Source organism: Neomonachus schauinslandi, chromosome 16 (genome assembly GCF_002201575.2).
Source record: "Neomonachus schauinslandi chromosome 16, ASM220157v2, whole genome shotgun sequence".
Taxonomy (NCBI): domain Eukaryota; kingdom Metazoa; phylum Chordata; class Mammalia; order Carnivora; family Phocidae; genus Neomonachus; species Neomonachus schauinslandi.
In genome coordinates this window covers 57,595,040-57,613,108 of record NC_058418.1, presented here as the reverse complement: position 1 = coordinate 57,613,108, position 18,069 = coordinate 57,595,040, and the positions used below count along the sequence as shown (strand labels likewise).

General features: G+C 47.3%; 1 protein-coding gene across 3 annotated transcripts in view; it reads left to right on the top strand.

Annotated features, from left to right (window-relative positions):
* KLHDC4 (kelch domain containing 4) overlaps positions 1–18,069 on the top strand; it is a 52,834-nt gene that overhangs the window by 2,607 nt on the left and 32,158 nt on the right. For all 3 annotated transcript variants that reach the window (XM_044922087.1, XM_021702438.2, XR_006541385.1), the window contains exons 2-5: positions 690–781; positions 4,496–4,574; positions 5,304–5,402; positions 16,803–16,939. In XM_044922087.1, the coding sequence (XP_044778022.1) occupies positions 690–781; positions 4,496–4,574; positions 5,304–5,402; positions 16,803–16,939 (407 nt within the window). The remainder of the gene's footprint in view (positions 1–689; positions 782–4,495; positions 4,575–5,303; positions 5,403–16,802; positions 16,940–18,069) is intronic.

Below are 18,069 nucleotides of genomic sequence, written 5' to 3'. Positions count from 1 at the left end.
GTGAGTGAGTGAGTGAGTGTGATCACTAGTAGATGCAGGGATATGACTCTGGACTGGGAGTAGGAAGACCAGGTTCCAGTGCTGTCCAGCTGGGCAGGTAAATTGGCACATTAACTTCTAAATCTGTTTCTGCAGTTGTAAGAATAGAGACCTTCTTACCCAGATTGGCTGCAGCTGATAGCTGCTGAGCTCTGAGCCTGCAGGCACAGTTCTAAACAGACAAGTCTTGCTTGGAGCTCACCTTTTTATTGTTTTGGCGGGAGGGCGATGTAAACAAAATGAGTAAGAGAGCAGGGGAGTCGCAGACACTGCTATGCAGACTGCAGAGCATGTGGTGGGGTGGCCAGGCCTGGCCACATGAGAAGTGGTGGAAGGTGCTGGCAGAAGTCAGGGAGGGCTTGTCCAAATGGGAGGCCCTTTGTGGGGAGTGTGAGGGTTTGGAATGAGGTGGTATATGCAGTGTGTGTGCATCTTTGTGTACTTCCAAGAGAACTGCCTGTAGGGTCAAGCTCTGAGTATTTTTGCAAGTGTCAGAGTCTGTGTCCCTGAAATGGGAGGAACATGTGCTCATCCCTGGATGTGACTGGACCCCGGGCGGGTCAGACAGAGTGGGAAGGTTGACGCAGGTTTTTGACCACATAGGAGGATTTAAGAACATGTCTCAGGTGTGACTGCTTGTCTGCCTTTAGGAAGACCTTGAAGCTCTGATAGCCCATTTCCAGACACTGGATGCTACAAAGACTCAGATCGTGGAGACACCATGCCCCCCACCTTCACCAAGGTAAGCCAGCAAGGACTCTTCATTCGAGCGTCTGATGGATATGTGTACATTGGAAAACCACTTTAAATTGGCACCATGTTTTCATAAATAACCAGGCACATGGAATGTTTTCCTCATTAAAACCCGTTCCCATCCCAGATAAGCTCCCACAAAACAGTTTTTTCACTTTTCTTCTGAAGAATGGGAGTGAGGCTTTTCAGATCTGTTGTCACAAACACAGAAACAAGGTCCCCTGGCTCAGCTACTCAGCAGGGATTGTGCCATTCACAAGCTGTCCAGCTGATCACAGTTCATGGACGAGAGCATTGCCCCAGTGAGCTCTTCAGTTCTTAAAATGTTTCAGAAGTGTGTGTCATAGGCGTAGAACTTCAGATCACAGTCTCTTGTTGCTGTTCGTAATGACAAGTGTGATTTTCAGATGTATAAGTCATGTATAAGTCATTTTAAATGAATTTGTAAATTACGTGAAGAACTCCAGAGTCTTTGGTAGGATTTCAGATACTTGGAATGAGCCAGAATGAGCAGGCTTTGGTTTTCCACTTTCTTACTCTTCTGTGTCAATTGCTGTCCTCTCAGCTTCTGAATTCCAGGTGTGTTAAAAGTTGATTTAGGGCCCTCTAATTCTTGTATTTGCTACTGACAGGTTAGAGGGAAAACCCTGAATGCATTGAGTTAGGAATCAGGAAAGGCCAAATGACCCTAGAAAAGATATCATCTTCAGAGAAGGGGAAATGCATTAACTTCACAAGCACACGAGACTGGTTTGGTTGAGAAATAATTCGCTTCCTTTCCCTCAGAATAAAAATCTTAACTAGTATTGCTGTCAGAAATGAGATTAATCTTTTTTTTTTTTTTTTTAAGATTTTATTTATTTATTTGACAGAGACACAGCGAGAGAGGGAACACAAGCGGGGGAGTGGGAGAGGGAGAAGCAGGCTTCCCTCGGAGCAGGGAGCCCGATGTGGGGCTCGATCCCAGGGTCCTGGGATCATGACCTGAGCCGAAGGCAGACGCTTAATGACTGAGCCACCCAGGCGCCACATAAATGAGATTAATCTTACTAGAGGGGCCACCAGCCCGAGTGGAGGCCCAGATCCAGCATGTCAGGAGGGGGCTGCCGGTCGTGCCTTTGAGGCCCAAAGCCCACCGCCTCAGACACGGGGTTTAGTCTCCCCTGTCCAGAGATGGGGGGGATGACGTGGTGGCCCCTGTGCAGAACGGGGTGACACAAAACGTGATCCAGCAGCTCCCGGAGTTGCGAGTCCCTGTCTTCACGTAAGAAACGACATCAGGAAGCGGGATGTACTTTCCCCTGTATTTGGCGTGTTATCCCGGGGGCCACACAGAAGTTACACATGTGGTAGACCCACATTGTCCTTGGAGTGGTTAAAGCAAGTGAGTCCTTGAGATCGTGAAGGCTTCGTACCTACAGCACCCCTGAGGGAAGCCATTCTGAATGTGGATTGATTTTCCCCCCCCACCCCGCCGCCTTTTGGTGACGTTTAAAAACTTTCCTAAAGTAATGTGCCCAAAAAGCCAGATTTAATGTTAGGATATAATTAGGAACCTTGGCGCTTCCCTGGTCAGCTGGGAATGCTTTCTGATGGAGCTGAGATACAATGAGATCTTCCAGTCAGTAACCTTAGTAACTTCTCCCGCCCTCCTCCTCCATCGTATTATAGGAAAAACCATGAAAATTACCAAGTTTTGTGAGTGTATGTATTTCCAGGTATTGGCTGCGATGTAATTTAATGGGGAAGCAAGGACCATAGACCAGGTGCATCAGAGCCTCAGGGTGCCCATGTGCATGACGGAGGGGGTGTGTGTGGCTGGGTGTGGGGGGCAGGGACCCTGAGGGGACCCTATGGGGGCTCTGTGCCTAACTTGGATTACTGTTTCCTAGCTGTGCTTGTTAATTTTCCCTAGAAAATTTTAATAGGTGTTAAGTGGAAAAAAAGATTTGGAGTTAACTTTGGGAAACAGATGGTTTCCTTTTGAAATTTTTAAGAAACTGTGGTAAAATATATCTAACATAGAATTTCCCATTTTAACCATTTTTAATTGTGCTGTTCAGTGGGATTCCTTACATTCACGGTGCTCTGGACCCATGAGCTGTCACTCCCCATGCCCCTCCTCTTGGCCCCTGGTGACCACTACTTCCTGGTGTTTGATTTGCCTCTTCTAGATATTTCACATAAGTGGAGTCTCACAACGGCTGTCCTTTTGTGTCTGGCTTCTTTCACTTAGCATAATGTTCTTAAGGTTCATCCATGTTGTAGCAGGAACCTGAACTCCATTCCTTTTTAAGACGGAATAATACTCCATTGTATGGATGCACCGCTTTCATCTTGTCGATAGGCCCTTGGGTTGTTTCCACCTTTGGGCCCCTGTGAGTAGTGCTGTAGTGAACGTGGGCATGCAGGTGTCTCTTCGAGGCCCTGTTTACAGGTTTCTTTGGCACGTACGTACCTAGGAGTGGAGTTGCTGGTCATGTGCTAATTCTGTGTTTAACTGTGAGACTGTTTTCCACGATGTAGTCCAATTTTTTTTTTTTTTGAGATTTATTTATTTGAGGGGGAGAGAGCATGAGCAGAGGGAGGGGCAGAGGGGGAGAGAGAGAATCTCAAGCAGACTCCACACCGAGCACAGGGCTCGATCTCACAACCCTAAGATCACGACCTGAGCTGAAATTAAGAGACGCTCAACCCACTGAGCCACCCAGATGCCCCAGCATAGTCCTATTTTATAACATTGGTTTCTTTACGGCAAACTTTCTAAACCTATAAAATGTTTTTGTGTACAGTAAATTTCCAAGAGAAAAAGAGTTTTCCGATTTCTCAAACTTACCTGACCTTGAAACCTTTGTCTTCCTTTACGAAGTATCTTCTGAAATTACTGTTATAGTCTGCTCCCTGAGGAAGTCCACATGAGGGATTTTGAAAGAAGGGGATTTTCCAGTGATTGTCCTGTCCTCCCACCCCCATCACTGTCTTACTTTCTACTGAGATGGTCCACGTGTATTTAAAGTTTCCTTTTAGCTGGCCTTTTGTCCTCATGTGTGATGTAAGTAGGAAGCTATTTGTGTTTTTTAGGTGGAAGCTATCTGGATACATATTGCAATGTTTAAGTACTGGACTTTTTAAACAGTGAAAGATTTACTTATTTGGTTATTTATTTACTTATTTACTTATTTTACTTACTTACTGGAGAGAGAGTACAGAGCGAGAGAGAGCATGAGCAGTGGGGAGAGGCAGAGGGAGTGGAAAAGCAGGCTCCCTGCTGACAGGGAGCCCAATGCAGGGCTCAATCCCAAGGACCCTGGGATCATGACCTGAGCTAAAGTCAGATGCTTAACCAACCAAGCCACCCAGGTGTCCCTATAGAACAGTTTTGATAGTGATTTAAGAGGATAGACCTGTAAAAAGTTAGCTGTGGGAAATGTGGCACTTAGATTAGGAACACTTAGACTTCTCACTGCCTGATGGTTTTTACCCAAATGCTGTGTGAGTCACCCAGGTCCGGGGCCCTCCTGGTGTTGTGGCTGTGAGGTTGATTTTAAGGGTTAGGGGCCTTAGCTTCCGTTCCCAGGGCCAGGCTTGTCTTTCACAGAAGTCTGGGGAGCTGATATGGCCCTCTGGTGGAAAGGAGGCCGGCTCTCAGCTGGGCGCCACGTGGCTGTATTGTGTGTTGAACTGCTGCTTCTGTCTCTTGTAGGTTACATGCCTCACTCTCTGCTCATCCTGAGAAAGACGAATTAATCCTTTTCGGAGGTGAATATTTCAATGGCCAAAAAGTAAAGTATATATTTTTTTCTTTTCTCCTCAAATTTTCATGCGTCTCATTTTGAGTAAAATTAGTTTAAAGCCATGATATCAAATATGCATTGGTCCCACCTCCTGAGCCTGTAGGACTGGCATGCGACCTTGTCCTTGAGAAGCCACCGGGATCCTTCAGTGAGCTTTAGAGTCACTGCTCTTACTGCCTGCTTGAGATCGACCAGCACACTGCTCACTTGGGTTGATTATTCATATGCTCATGATGGGTTTCATAGTTGTTTTGAATAGTGGAAGAAAGTGCTGATAAATTGTAGAGCTAATTTTCATTTTTGAGCAGGCCAGACAGACCTGTGTTTCAGAATTGTGTATGAAACATTTAGAAAAGCCTGAGTTTGCCTTCCCTCCATGCTGAGGATCCCTGTGAGTTTGACTTAACTTGTTCATCTCCCACTCTGAATTCTCATCCTTTGAGAACCAGGCTTGACTTTGAGAGATGACTTGCCGAGCAGCAAAGGATCTTGGTACCTTACGTGCTAATAGGCATGGTGGGCAGACAGTTTTTTTCTTTGTCATTATCCCAAAGGATCCGAGGGGCCCAGCCGCAGGCTTCCTGCATTGGTATGATTTATGTGGCTTTAGGAAACCCATTTCCTGGGGAAAACTAGTGATTGAGATCCTGCTCTCCACTTACTGTCACTTGCATGGAGGCTTCATTGATGACACGAAGTCCCTTTTCCTTTTTGCAGACATTTATGTATAATGAATTATACATCTACAATATCAGGAAGGACTCCTGGACCAAAGTGGAGATCCCCAATCCACCTCCAAGGCGCTGTGCTCACCAGGTATGTGTCCGTGTTGACCCTCCGCCTTCTTTACCTGTGAGGGTCTGTTCTGTGCTCGTGGAGTTCGTAGACGACAGGTGGCCTGGTAGAGATGGCAGGGGGGCTTACACATGGTCACACTTGCTGTCACTGACTTGAACGGATTGCTAAGCTTCTTGCTCTTCAGTGTCTTCACTTATGAGATGGAGGTGCACACCTTCTCCAGGTGGCCTGAAGAGCATGGGAGAGAGCCCAGGTAAACCTGCGTTGTGTGGTGCCTAGCACACAGCAGCCCCGCGGCAGGGTTCTCCTGCGTCGGAGTGACAGGCTCCCGCGGGACCCAGACCTGGTGGCTAGCGAGAGGAGTTCCTCTGGAGAAACGGAATGTTCCAGGGTAGTCATTGAGGCACGAAATGGGTCATAACCAGACATAGTGAAGGGTGCTGAAGTCAGCCTGTTGTCGGCTGGTTTCTGCTTCCCTGGGGAGCTCTGTCAGAGCTGCTGCCCCTGTCCATTTCTGTAACTCCACGAGGACAGGCCCTTAGTATTTCCTGTTCATTGTCCTAACCCTGGACTGGGAACAGTGTCATGGCGCAGAAAATAATTTGAATGAGTGATACGTTTTCAGCATGGAGAAAGAAGATTGTACGAGTCTGTTGTGGTGCGAGTGAAGCATCCCTCCACAGTACGTGGGATCCTTTCTCGGGTTCTCTGCTCACGGGTAGCCTGCTGATCTGAAACTGGGTCTGAGAGGAGGACCTGCCTTTCTGAACTGCACATAGAGACTGGCAGGCATTTGGACTGGTTTGTCTTTTGGAAAAGAAGAATGTACTTGCAGGTTTAGCAGTACGATCTTAGTAAGCTTGGATTTTAATAAGTAATGGATCTTTTTTTTTCTTTTAAAGATTTTATTTATTTACCTGGCAGAGAGAGAGAGAGCGCCTGATGCGAGACTCGATCCCAGGACCCTGGGATCATGACCTGAGCTGAAGGCACATGCTTATTAACCCACTGAGCCACCCAGGTGTCCTAGATAATGGGATCTTGAAGTTTGATCTGTTCACCAGAGACTGCCCTAGTTCTTGAGAATGCATGATCTGCCCCAGTCCTCCAAGCTGAGGACGAGTCCTGTCCTGTCCCAGCCATGATCTCTCCATGTCCCCAGCCCTCCCAGATAACTCCTTGGATTCCTGGACCCCAAGAATGCTCATGTTCTGATGGAGCAGTCCCACTCTGGGCCCATGTCACGTGATGTGGGCTCAGGGGCTTCTTTTGAGTTTGTTTTCTTATCCATTTTAATCATATTATATATTTTTTAAAAGATTTTATTTATTTATTTGAGAGAGAAAGAGAGAGAGAGCACGTGAGGGGGGAGGGTCAGAGGGAGAAGCAGACTCCCTGCCGAGCAGGGAGCCCGATGCAGGACTCGATCCTGGGACTCCAGGATCATGACCTGAGCCGAAGGCAGTCGCTTAACCAACTGAGCCACCCAGGCACCCTAATCATAGTTATTAACTGTGTCCTTGAAGAATAAGTATAAAAGTCTTTGTGATTTTTAAATGCAATTTTTTTGCCAGAGTGCTCAGCGGGCTCTGATTCATATGCATGCCTTAGGAGGACTTTCCTAGTCTGGGACTTAATAATATCTTTGTAGTCAAGGTTGGTTCGCTGTTTTCTCTGAATTTCACAATGAATCAGAGCCACAGGAAACAGAAAATTGGTTGTAAAGTCTTTGGCCTGAAGGTCATTACAGTCCAAATTCTACGACATTGAATTCTGCGACCTAAAACCTTCCTTTTTATAGACTTGTTCAGTGTGATGTCAGAGGTCATGTTCTTTATCTTCTCTTTAACTGAGCCACAGGGGGTGGAAAGAGGAAGCCTGCATGTACACCATTCTTTCTCTTCTAGATTCTGGAGATCTGGGGGGTGAAGTTGATTTTAGTGTGTAATTTGAGACTTTAGGTGGCTTTTCTACAAGAACACAGCCCAGTGAGAGATAGGAAAGGGCGGTGGCGCCTGCTGGGTGTGTTTGGCCGGATGTGTGCAGGCTTCAGTGACTCGCTGCTCTTCTTGGCACCCCGTTTTCTGGGAGAGAGGAGGACGCCATCACACAGCTCTGCCTAGACCGTGAGGATGCCACCACCAGCAGGAGGGGGCCACTGAGAACTGTGGGGACAGGTGACAAGGAGGTGGCAGTCGTGAGATCATGTCTTCTTGATCCCTGGATGGTTTCTCCCAAAGTAATCACTAAAACTCACATGAAACAAAAGGTGTTCTCTCCTAAAATAGAAAACAGTTGATGGTTAAAAACATCCTCTGTGTTCTTATCAGCCTGGTGCATTAATGAGCAGTAAGTTTCTGGAGAGGGGTTAACGTGTAAGAGATCTTTCTTCGTGAGATCAGCAGAATTCCACGGTGGTCCATTGGAGCTATAGAAGTGTCAGCCTCCATCTGGGTCCTGGCTGTGGCTCAGTCCCCGGGAGCAGGCATTGCAGGGGTCCTGGGTTGCTCCCTCAGGAAATAGGAGGCATCTTGTACATTCGAGGCACCCTTCTGGGGCCGGGATACGGCAACAAAAAAGACCAATTTGCCTTTCCTGACGATGCCCCATGGTTTGGGTTTTCTCTGGTCCTGATGGCCTCATGCATTTTTCGGACCCCCACTTTCACAAAGCTGAAGCTGCTGTCAAATCCGTTCCGAGTCTGTTACTTTGGATTCTGATGGGCTTTTTTTGGCATTTGGAGGCAGAGTGGGGAACTTAGGGTTTTCCAGATGTGACTTGACTCCAGTTAATGCAACAGTAAGCAGACCCAAGTGCCTGGGTGGCACACAGCCTCATGGGACAGGTCAGAGCGAGGTGCTGGTGAAGCCAGCCTTACCTCGCCGCTGGAGTGGTGCGGCCGTGCTTTGTCTTTGTGAGGCCCAGCTGTCGGCTTCAGCAGTAACTTCCAAACCGCTGTGTGCATGTGTGCGTGAATATGTATACACTTAACGTTGTTTTAGTTTTATTGTTTAATTTCCCAAATATGCAAGTTAATCACTCAGGAGAGGGCCTAGGGGGGTAAGCTTGCTGGGTAGGGAAGCTTCCAGCCCAGTGACCTCACTTCCCTGTCCAGTCGGCCAGGCCTGTCGTGAGGAGCTACCGGGTGGTCCAGCCCATGCCTTGATGTCTTCCATAAGAAGAATCCGTATTTTAGGATATCGTAGGAAGTCATTTCATTAGGGCTTAGACTTCTTTTTAAAACGTAAACTCTTTAAGATCTCCTTACTGGGCCCGGAATGTATTATTTTTGTGTTATGTTTTGAGGTGAATGTACATTTTGTGGGTATCTTCTGGCAAATTTTTTTCTTCTGCTGCAGGACATTTTAGAGTACAGTGTGTTTATTCTGAGATCAGCTTTAACTGACAGTGACCTTAATAAAAATCAGTTCTTGGAGAAATTTGGCACGGATCCGTGACCTGGATTAGATCCCTTTCTTACTACTTTCCCTTTCACTCACTTAACAGTTATGAAATAGGGGCCCCTGGGTGGCTCAGTCGTTAGGCATCTGCTGTCGGCTCAGGTCATGGTCCCAGGGTCCTGGGATCGAGCCCCGCATCGGGCTCCCTGCTTGGCGGGAAGCCTGCTTCTCCCTCTCCCACTCCCCCTGCTTGTGTTCCCTCTCTCACTGTCTCTCTGTCAAATAAAAAAAACCCCAGTTATGAAATAGAACGAATTTGAAAATTTAACTTGGATGAGACTGAAACTTTTGAGTTGGAATTGTAAGATCCTATTGCTAATTCCCAAATGAACCACTTTGTTTCTTATTCTTTCCATAGCCAAGAAACTTTTCTTTTTTTTATCTTTTTCTTAGTTACTTTGATATAGAGCTGTATATTGTTTTTACTCACAGATAGTCTATTAGAAATATTTGAATGGGGCGGATTATTTGAAATAACTAGACTTGTAAAACATGTCTTGCTGGAGGTGTATTTGCACAGTAGTGTGACTTCTGTGCATTTCAGTATGGGCATGCAAACTAGTTTCCCTAGAAAACGCTATTATAGATGTTTCAGTTTGAACATCATCAATAACGTGACAAGGTGCCACCACACATGTAATGCCCGTACTTTTTTTTTTTTTTGCAGAAGGGGACTAAAACAAGATGAATTTAATTTTTTTTTTTTTTTTAAGATTTTATCTATTTGAGAGAGAGAATGAGAGGGGGGAGGGTCAGAGGGAGCAGCAGACTCCCCGCCGAGCAGGGAGCCCGACGTGGGACTCGATCTTGGAACTCCAGGATCATGACCTGAGCCGAAGGCAGTCGCTTAACCAACTGAGCCACCCAGGCGCCCCAAGATGAATTTAATTTACCCTAAAACCCATTTTCTTCATCTTTAGGGCTGGCAAGTAAAGGGAGATTTTCTTTATTATCTATTTCCTTAAGAACCTTAAAAAAAAAATGTAATTTAGCAGGAAGTGCAGATGTAATTTATCATAATCTGTCTTTAGCTGGTACATTGGAAAGGCTTCTCTCTAGGGCTTGCTTTGTGTTGATGTGAACTGGAGATGCGGAGCCCTAGGTGTCCCACCTTGCTCTGTGAGCCGCACACTCGTGACTGGCCCTTTGCTTGATTTCTTAGACTTGAATTTCCTAGTTTTATCGGATGACTGGGGTTGTGTTAAGTGGTTAAAGGGCCTTCTAATCTTTTAAAAGATAGGTCTAATTTGAAGTTGGTAGGAAAGTAATTTGCCTCGTACTTGTCATGTAATAGTTTTAAAATCATTCTTAAAAGGTGGAGAAAGTTCTGTGTGACTCAAAATCTCAACGCTGGATCCCAAACAGAAGTTGTGTTTCTGTAGAATTCCTATTTTTCTTTTTTTTTTTTAAAGATTTTATTTATTTATTTGAGACAGAGAGAATGAGAGAGAGAGAGCACATGAGAGGGGGGAGGGTCAGAGGGAGAAGCAGGCTCCCCGCCGAGCAGGGAGCCCGATGCGGGACTCGATCCAGGGACTCCAGGATCATGACCTGAGCCAAAGGCAGTCGCTTAACCAACTGAGCCACCCAGGCGCCCGAATTCCTGTTTTTCTTGACGTGGGGTTCACTGATTTTTTTTTTCTCTCAATTTATACATTTGTCTAAATGTTTATACGTTTTTCTTTTTTTAATAATTTCTATATTGTTTCCTTTCACTTTGGGTTTAATTTGCCTTTTCTGCTTTCTTAAGGTGGAAATGTAGAACATGTATTTTAAATCATCTTTTCTAATATAAGCATTTGAAGCCATATGTTTCCTCTAGGCAATGCTTTAGCTGCATCCCACATATTTTATTGCCTTTTATCATTCAGATTGAAGTGATCTAATTAGTTTGTGGATGTCTTATTTGACCCATGCGTTAGACTACTTAGAAGTGTGTTTGTTAATTTACAGATACTTGGGGATCTCCTGGGTTTCTTTTTGTTATTGTTATCTAATGCCCTGGCAGTCAGAGAGCACTGTATGATTGCAGACCTTTTAAAATTTTTGAGACCTGTGCTTTGGCCTAACATACGTATCTTGGTATATCTTTGGTGTGTATTGGAGAAGAAGGTACGGTCTCTAGTTGTTGGATGTGGGGTCCTGTTAGGTCAGGTGGGTTGTTATTGTTCACACCTTCCCTATCCTTACTGCCTCATCCCTGCGAATCTCCTGACGTATCCTTTGTCTGCTATTTGCACAGCTACCTCACGTTTCTTAGGGTTAATGTTTATGTGGCATAACTGTTTTCATTCTTTACATCCATTTGCGTCTTTACATTTAAGGTGCATTTCTTGGGACGCCTGGGTGGCTCAGTCGGTTAAGCATCTGCCTTCAGCTCAGGTCATGATCCCGGGGTCCTGGGATGGAGCCCCACATCAGGCTCTCTGCTCAGCGGGGAGCCTGCTTCTGCCTGCTTCTCCCTCTGCCTGCCACTCCCCCTGCTTGGGCTCATGCTCTCTCTCTCTCAAATAAATAGTCTTTTAAAAAAATAAAAAATAAAGTACATTTCTTATGAACAGCACTGTTGTTGGGTCTTTTTATCCTGTATGACAGTTGTTTTTTAATTGGTGTATTTGTCTATTTCATTCATTCATTCATTCATTCATTCATTTATAAGTAAGCCTCACACTGGGCATGGGGCTTGAACTCAAAACCCTGAGATTGAGACCTGAGTGGAAATCAAGAGTCAAACACTTAACCAACTGAGCCACCCAGGCGTCCCTGTCCATTACGTTTAATGTGATTATTGACATGGCACTCAGTAATGTCTTTGATATTGTTATTTGTTTTCTATTTGTCTCACCTGTTGTGTATTCCTTTTTGCTTTTTTCCTGCTGCTTTTGGGTTGATTGTATTTTAATATCCATTCTTTATCTTTTCTGTTGGCTTAGGAGCTGTCCCTTGTCTTTGTTTTCATGCTTGTTCCAGAGTTTGCAATACACATCTTTAACTTAGGACAGTCTCCCTTCAAATACCACTTTCCAAAAACTGTTAGAACTTTACAGTAGAATACCCACATTTTCTTCTATCCTTTGTGTTGTTATCTCCACAATACAGTGTTACCGGTTTTGCTTTAGACGGTTATTATGTAAAGAAATCTTAAAACGAGAGAAAAAAATATCTTATATTGATTTACTAGTTTACTGTTTCTGGGACACTTCATTCCTCTGTTTTCATCTGGTAATGTTCTTTAGCCTACAACTTCATTTACTGTTTCTTGAAGTGCAGGTTTGCTGATAACAATTTTTTTCAGCTTTTTTTCCTAAATGGAAATGTCTTCATTTTACTTTAATTTTTCATGATGTGCTTGCTAGATAGCAAATTCTAGATTGACAACACTTGAAAGATGTTCTGGTTCCTGGCTTACATTGTCCTAATGAGAGGTCAGTGGTCATTTTCATTTTCGTTCTCCTATATTTAACGTGTCTATTTCCTCCTCTAAGACTGCTTAAATGATTTTCTCTTTCCCTTTGGCGTTTTAGCAGTTTGATTTTGATGTACCTTTGAGATTTTTCTGGGAGTCCAGTTAGATGTATGTTAGACTGTTTAATATTGTCCAATAGTCAGTGAATCCTTTTTTTTTTTTTTTTTTCTTCTTGCAGTGTTTTTCTTTTTTGGCTTCATTTTGGATAGTTTTTATTGCCCTTCACAGTGGATGTGCTGTGAACTTGTGCATTTTTCATTTTACAGATGGTGTTTTTCATGCTAGAGATTGGTTTTTGATTACCATTCCCATGTCTATTTATTATGTTCATATTTTCCTTTAAATCTTTGGGCATGTTTATAACTGTTCTCACATCCTCGTATACTAATTCTCTCATCTTACTTCTGGGTTTCTTTCTGCTCACTGACACTTCTAATGGGTCACATTTTCCCCCTCGGAATGTATGGTTAGATACTGGTTGGATGCCAAAGGATGCTCCTGGCACTCGGCAGCACCTGGCTAGATTGGCAAATGCTGCCTGTTGACGGTCTGGGTTTTGTTCTCATCTCTCAGTGAAGGGTGAGATTTGTCCTGGCACACGGTTCAGTCACCGGCAGATCATCGTGATCCTCTTGAGGCTTTCCCTCTGGATGGCCTAGCCTGAGGGTGTGGCCTTTCCGGGGTCTCCACCAAATGCCCTGGGTGCTCAGTGATACTTTTCACACTGTCTGGTTGGAACTTGTTGGTCTCCGAGCCCCTTGTAAGCCCAGGTTGTTTGCAGGCTTTCAGCTTCACCCTGGTGGGTGGTTGTGCCCTGCAGCTGTGCAGCTTGGGGTTGGAAGGCTCCAGTGGGGCCCCTGTGTGGATTTGCAGTGTGCTCTGTCTCCAGTGTTCTGCCCTGCAAACCAGCAGCCCTCCGCATCCCTGAACTCTGACCTTTGTCTCCTCAGCTCATTAAGTCCCCCTGCCCTGCTGCGCTCCTTTCCCTGCGTCAGGTGCAGAAAGTGCCTCCAGAGTGGAAGGGCTCGTCCTGCCCATTTGCCATCTCTCAGGAGCACGGTCCTGCCCTTCCTGTTGTCTGGTTACAGCTGCTTCGTGGATGGTCCAGTGTTCCCCTTGTTGACGGAGGGAGGCTGCTGTGTTGCACGTTGGTCCCTCTTGGTCAGAAGGGCAGGTTTGATGCCTGGGCTCTTTGTAGTTTTAGTCTTCTCTTGATTAGTATGTGAACTTTTCTCTTGGTGTTCACAGTCTTTGAGGAGTAGGTTAGATGAAACTATGAGGTTGCTGACTGTAGACCCACCTTCGTGCAGCTTCCAGAGTTCCCACTGTGCTGGGCCTGCTGTTGCCGGCAAGTGGGGGATGGGATGTGGAAGACAGAGCTCTTCTTGCCTGGAGTTTGACTTCATTTTTTCAGAATGACTGAAAAAACCAAGGCACCTGAGTGGTTCAGTTGGTTAAGTGTCCGACTCTTGGTTTTGGCCCAGGTCATGATCCTCGGGGTTGTGGGATCGAGCCCCTCTTTGGGCTCTGCCCTCAGCGGGGAGTCTGCTTGGGATTTTTTTCCCTCTGCCCCATGTGCATGCACGCTTTCTCAAATCGATCTTTTAAAAAAAGGGAATGAAAAAACTGATTAAGTAATACATACTCATTATGAAAAGAATTAAAAACGAAACGAAGTCCATTGTCCATTTTTCCAGAACTATTAATTTGTATTTTTGCATCTCTTGTCTAAACACGTAATTTGGGAGTGCCTGGTGGCTCAGTCGGTTAAGCGTCTGCCTTCAGCTCAGGTCATGGTCCTGGGTCCTGAAATCGAGTCCTGCGTCGGGCTCCCTGCTCAGCGGGGAGTCTGCTCCCCACCCCCCACTCCCGGCTTGTGCTCGTATGCACGTGTGCTCTCTCTCTCAAATAAAATCTTAAAAAAAATAAACACGTAATTCGTATTTCTGCATGTTTGTATTTCCTGTTGGACTACTCATCAGTACATGCAAATCCACCATGTGTGTGCGTTGTATGATAGCTAGACTTCTGTAACGTCATACCTCAAGGCGCCTTTGTGTTGTGTAGCACGAATGTACCACCTAACTTCACCAAACTCAGAAAAGTGTTAGATTGGGCCTCAGCGGATTATCACATCTGCTTTAGTGGTTTGAAATGATCACGTCTTCCCCGCACACGGACTGGTGTTTTAGGTTGCTAGGAAACTGGCTCATCTCTTCATAGGGTGGTCATCTGTGCTGAGAGAGCACATACAAAACGGATTAAAATGGGAGTGGAGAGGGCCGTGTCACCCTCAATATGCCACCAGGACCCCCAGTTAGTGCAGGGCAGGACTGGCATTGGTGACAGAGCCCCAGTTCTGCAGTGTTCTTAGGTGCCAGGTAGGGCAAAGGACCTGTGTTGTTGCAGGAGCTTTGGGGTGCTCCGCGGGTGCCCTGGGACAGAGCCTCCTGAGAACCACTGCCCGACCCACCCAGTGTGCGCTTTTTAAGGGGGCCTTGGGGGGGGTCCCCATTGGTCCGGACCTATTCCCCCATCCCCGCCACGCTGCCTGCAGCCACGGCCACTGCTTCTGAGCTCCCGGGCAAGAAGGCCCCTCTGGTGTGAAGGACGCGCCTGTGTGTCGACTTCGTTGCCGGGTACCCATGTTTGGTGACCGCATGTGGACCAGCCCGGCCTCTGCTCTGTCACAGCTCGGTTTGCAGGGTGCTTGTATGGTCACTTCTGTGAAGTCTGTCCCCTCAGGCACGCGGTTTCCAGATCATCTCACCTCACGGTAAAACCAGCCAGATCACAACTGTCCTTGAAATCCTGCTGCCCACCAGGTGGTGTGTCATCGGACGAGATCTCAAGGGAGCAGGACTCCCGTCACTGGGCGGCCAGTGGGGGGTTTGGCTCTGGTGGGTTCAGGCGGTCGTGGGTCATTCGCACGTAGCCTGCAGCAAGCTCCCAGAGGCAGGCATTCTGAAGTGATGTGCGGCCTCGGGAGCAGAGTGTCCGCAGGGTGAGAAGGGGCATAGGTTTTGGGGTTCTGGGCAGGGGCTTCCAGTGTCACTCGTACCACCTGTTAGTCTGTACTGAAGCTTGTGTTTGGAGAAGAGGTCTACTCCTTCACAGCTCAAAGCCCTGGACCAGATCGTCCAGAAATTGCCTTTAGAATTCTCCGAATGGGTGTTTATTTGCATCTATATGGGTCGATTTACGTGGAGTAGCATTCACTCTTATTTTAGCTATCTGAAATACATTCCCTTACACAATATTTTCCCTTTTCTGGAAAATCAGAATGCTTTGACTTGCTTTGACACATGCTTTTTAATCACATGCTTTGACTTGATTTTTCCACTCTTATGGGGGACCCAGCATGTGATTCCCAGTCTCCCCTGGGCAAATTGTGTGCTCTCATGCTTGTATTTCTGGGGTGCTGGGTGTTCTTGCCTCATTTTCGTTGAGGTAGTAACCTTGGGCATGGGAAGTGACCTGAACCCTGGAGTTCCCATCCTCCCTCACCTCCCCACTCAGATGGGTGCGTTGGTGGATGAGATGTGCCCCAGGACCATTGTTCTCTGAGAGCTTTGATACTCTGCTGAGCCCAGTCACACTTTTTTTTTTTTTTTTAAAGATTTTATTTATTTATTTGACAGAGAAAGACACGGCGAGAGAGGGAACACAAACGGGGATTGGGAGAGGGAGAAGCAAACTCCCTGCCGAGCAGGGAGCCCGATGCGGGACTCGATCCAGGGACTCCAGGATCATGACCTGAGCCAAAGGCGTCGCTTAACCAACTGAGCCACCCAGGCGCCCACACTTTTTTTTTTTTTAAGATTTTATTTATTTGAGAGAGAGAACGAGCAGGAGCGGGAGAGGGAGAAGCAGGCTCCCTACTTAGCAGGGAGCCCAATGTGGGACTTGATCCCTGGACCCAGGGACCATGACCCGAGCGGAAGGCAGACGCTTCACCGACTGAGCCACCCAGGCACCCCAGCCCTGTTGTACTTGAAATATGCCCACGTCGGTCTTCAAAGCCTGGTGTTGCACGTGCCTGGTTGGCCTGGCTCCCCTGCTGCCCCGGCCTCTCCTGTGCCCACGGGTGTGGGACTACCCGAGCCTCCGGGATGTGCGGCCCCAAGGGCGCTGTTTTCACCGCTTTCGCTTGCCTTTGCTGTTGTGCTTCAGGCTCTTAGAGATAAATATCAGTTTGTGTTAGAGCTCGTGTGAACGTTTGACACAGCTGTGTCCATTTTAACGGGATCTGGGGTTGTCTGAATCTCTTTTGCAACCTAGGGATACCTGGACGTGTGGTAGGTGTTTGACTTCGGAGGATTTGCTGAATGCAGGATTTCTGAGGAATCTTCCCCTCAAACGCAGGGGAGAGTGATCACTGAGTGTGGGTGCTGGCTACGGCCACCACGTGTCGTGCTCTGGTGGATTTTGGGGACGCGGACCTGGCTGAGAGCTGCCTGGTGGCCCTGACCTGTCCCTTTCTTCTAACAGGCTGTGGTGGTGCCTCAGGGTGGAGGACAGCTGTGGATCTTTGGAGGGGAGTTTGCTTCTCCCGACGGAGAGCAGTTCTACCACTACAAGGATCTCTGGGTGCTGCACTTGGCCACCAAGACCTGGGAGCAAGTAAGGTAAGGTGCTGGGTAGTGAGCCTGACCTCTGGGCCTGGCTCCTGTCCTGTGCGCCATTCTGCGTTCATGGTGACGCAGTCCTAGCCCTTGGAATTCCGGGGCTCTGTGGAGCACGATTGCAGAGCCCTGAGTGGCCAGTCTCGCTGGTGACTGAGGGCAGGGGAGAGCTCGCCTTTTTCTCTAGACCCTTCTCAGAGAAGTCCAGCCTGGCGACAGCCACCTGACCACCTGACTTTGTGGAAGGCGTTTCCGGCCTTGCTGGGAGCAGCGCATTATCCCTGCTAGTTTTCCCATCCACCCTCAGCACCTATATGGACCGTCCGGAATGCAGTTACCCTCCCGCGCCATCTGTGGATCCCTTTGGAGGCAGCTCTGGGTTTCAGCTTGCTGGCAGTGGACCTGTGGTATTCACTACAAGGGAGCGCTCTTCTTAGGTCTAGTCGACCTAGAAATAGCAGAGCTGGGAAGAGGAGAGGAGGGATGGGGAGAGCTTTCTTGCTGCTCTTCAGTAAACCAGGCTCAGCCGTCGCCAGTGCTTGATGTCTGCCCTTGTCTGTGACATTGATAATGGGTTTGTCACATGTGTACCACATTCACCGCCGGTCAGAGCTGCACGTCAGAAGAATGACAGATGGAAAGTAGGGTTAGTTGGCTCCATGCTTCGGGGGTGCACATGCCCTGTGGCCAGGGCCACGCACACCACGCTCCCTGGGTACCGTCTCTGCTTTCAAAACCGCAGACCAGAGCTTCCTCCCGTGCTGGAGTGGGCGGCTGGATTGCAGAGTTCAGTCATGGTGCAGAGCCCTTTTTGGGGCCTAGGACTTTGGTGGGAAGAGAGCCTCACTCTCTGGAGGCTGTGCTTGGTTGTTTGATGAGGAGCCATTGAGGAGGCCGCTGATGCCAGGCTGTGCAGGCCTGGGACGTTTGCACCGTTGAGTCTGCTGTGTGTGTGGAAGTGTCTGTAGCCGCAGGCTCAGCAAAGCCGCTGGAGGGGTTAAGCCGTCCTCCTGAGGTCGGAACCGGGGAGCCTTGGGGTGCGCTACCGAGTACTGACTTCATTTCCCTTCCTCTTACTTGCTTTTTGTCTTGGCAGGCACAGCAGTTCCAATTATTTTCATATCAGAAATTGA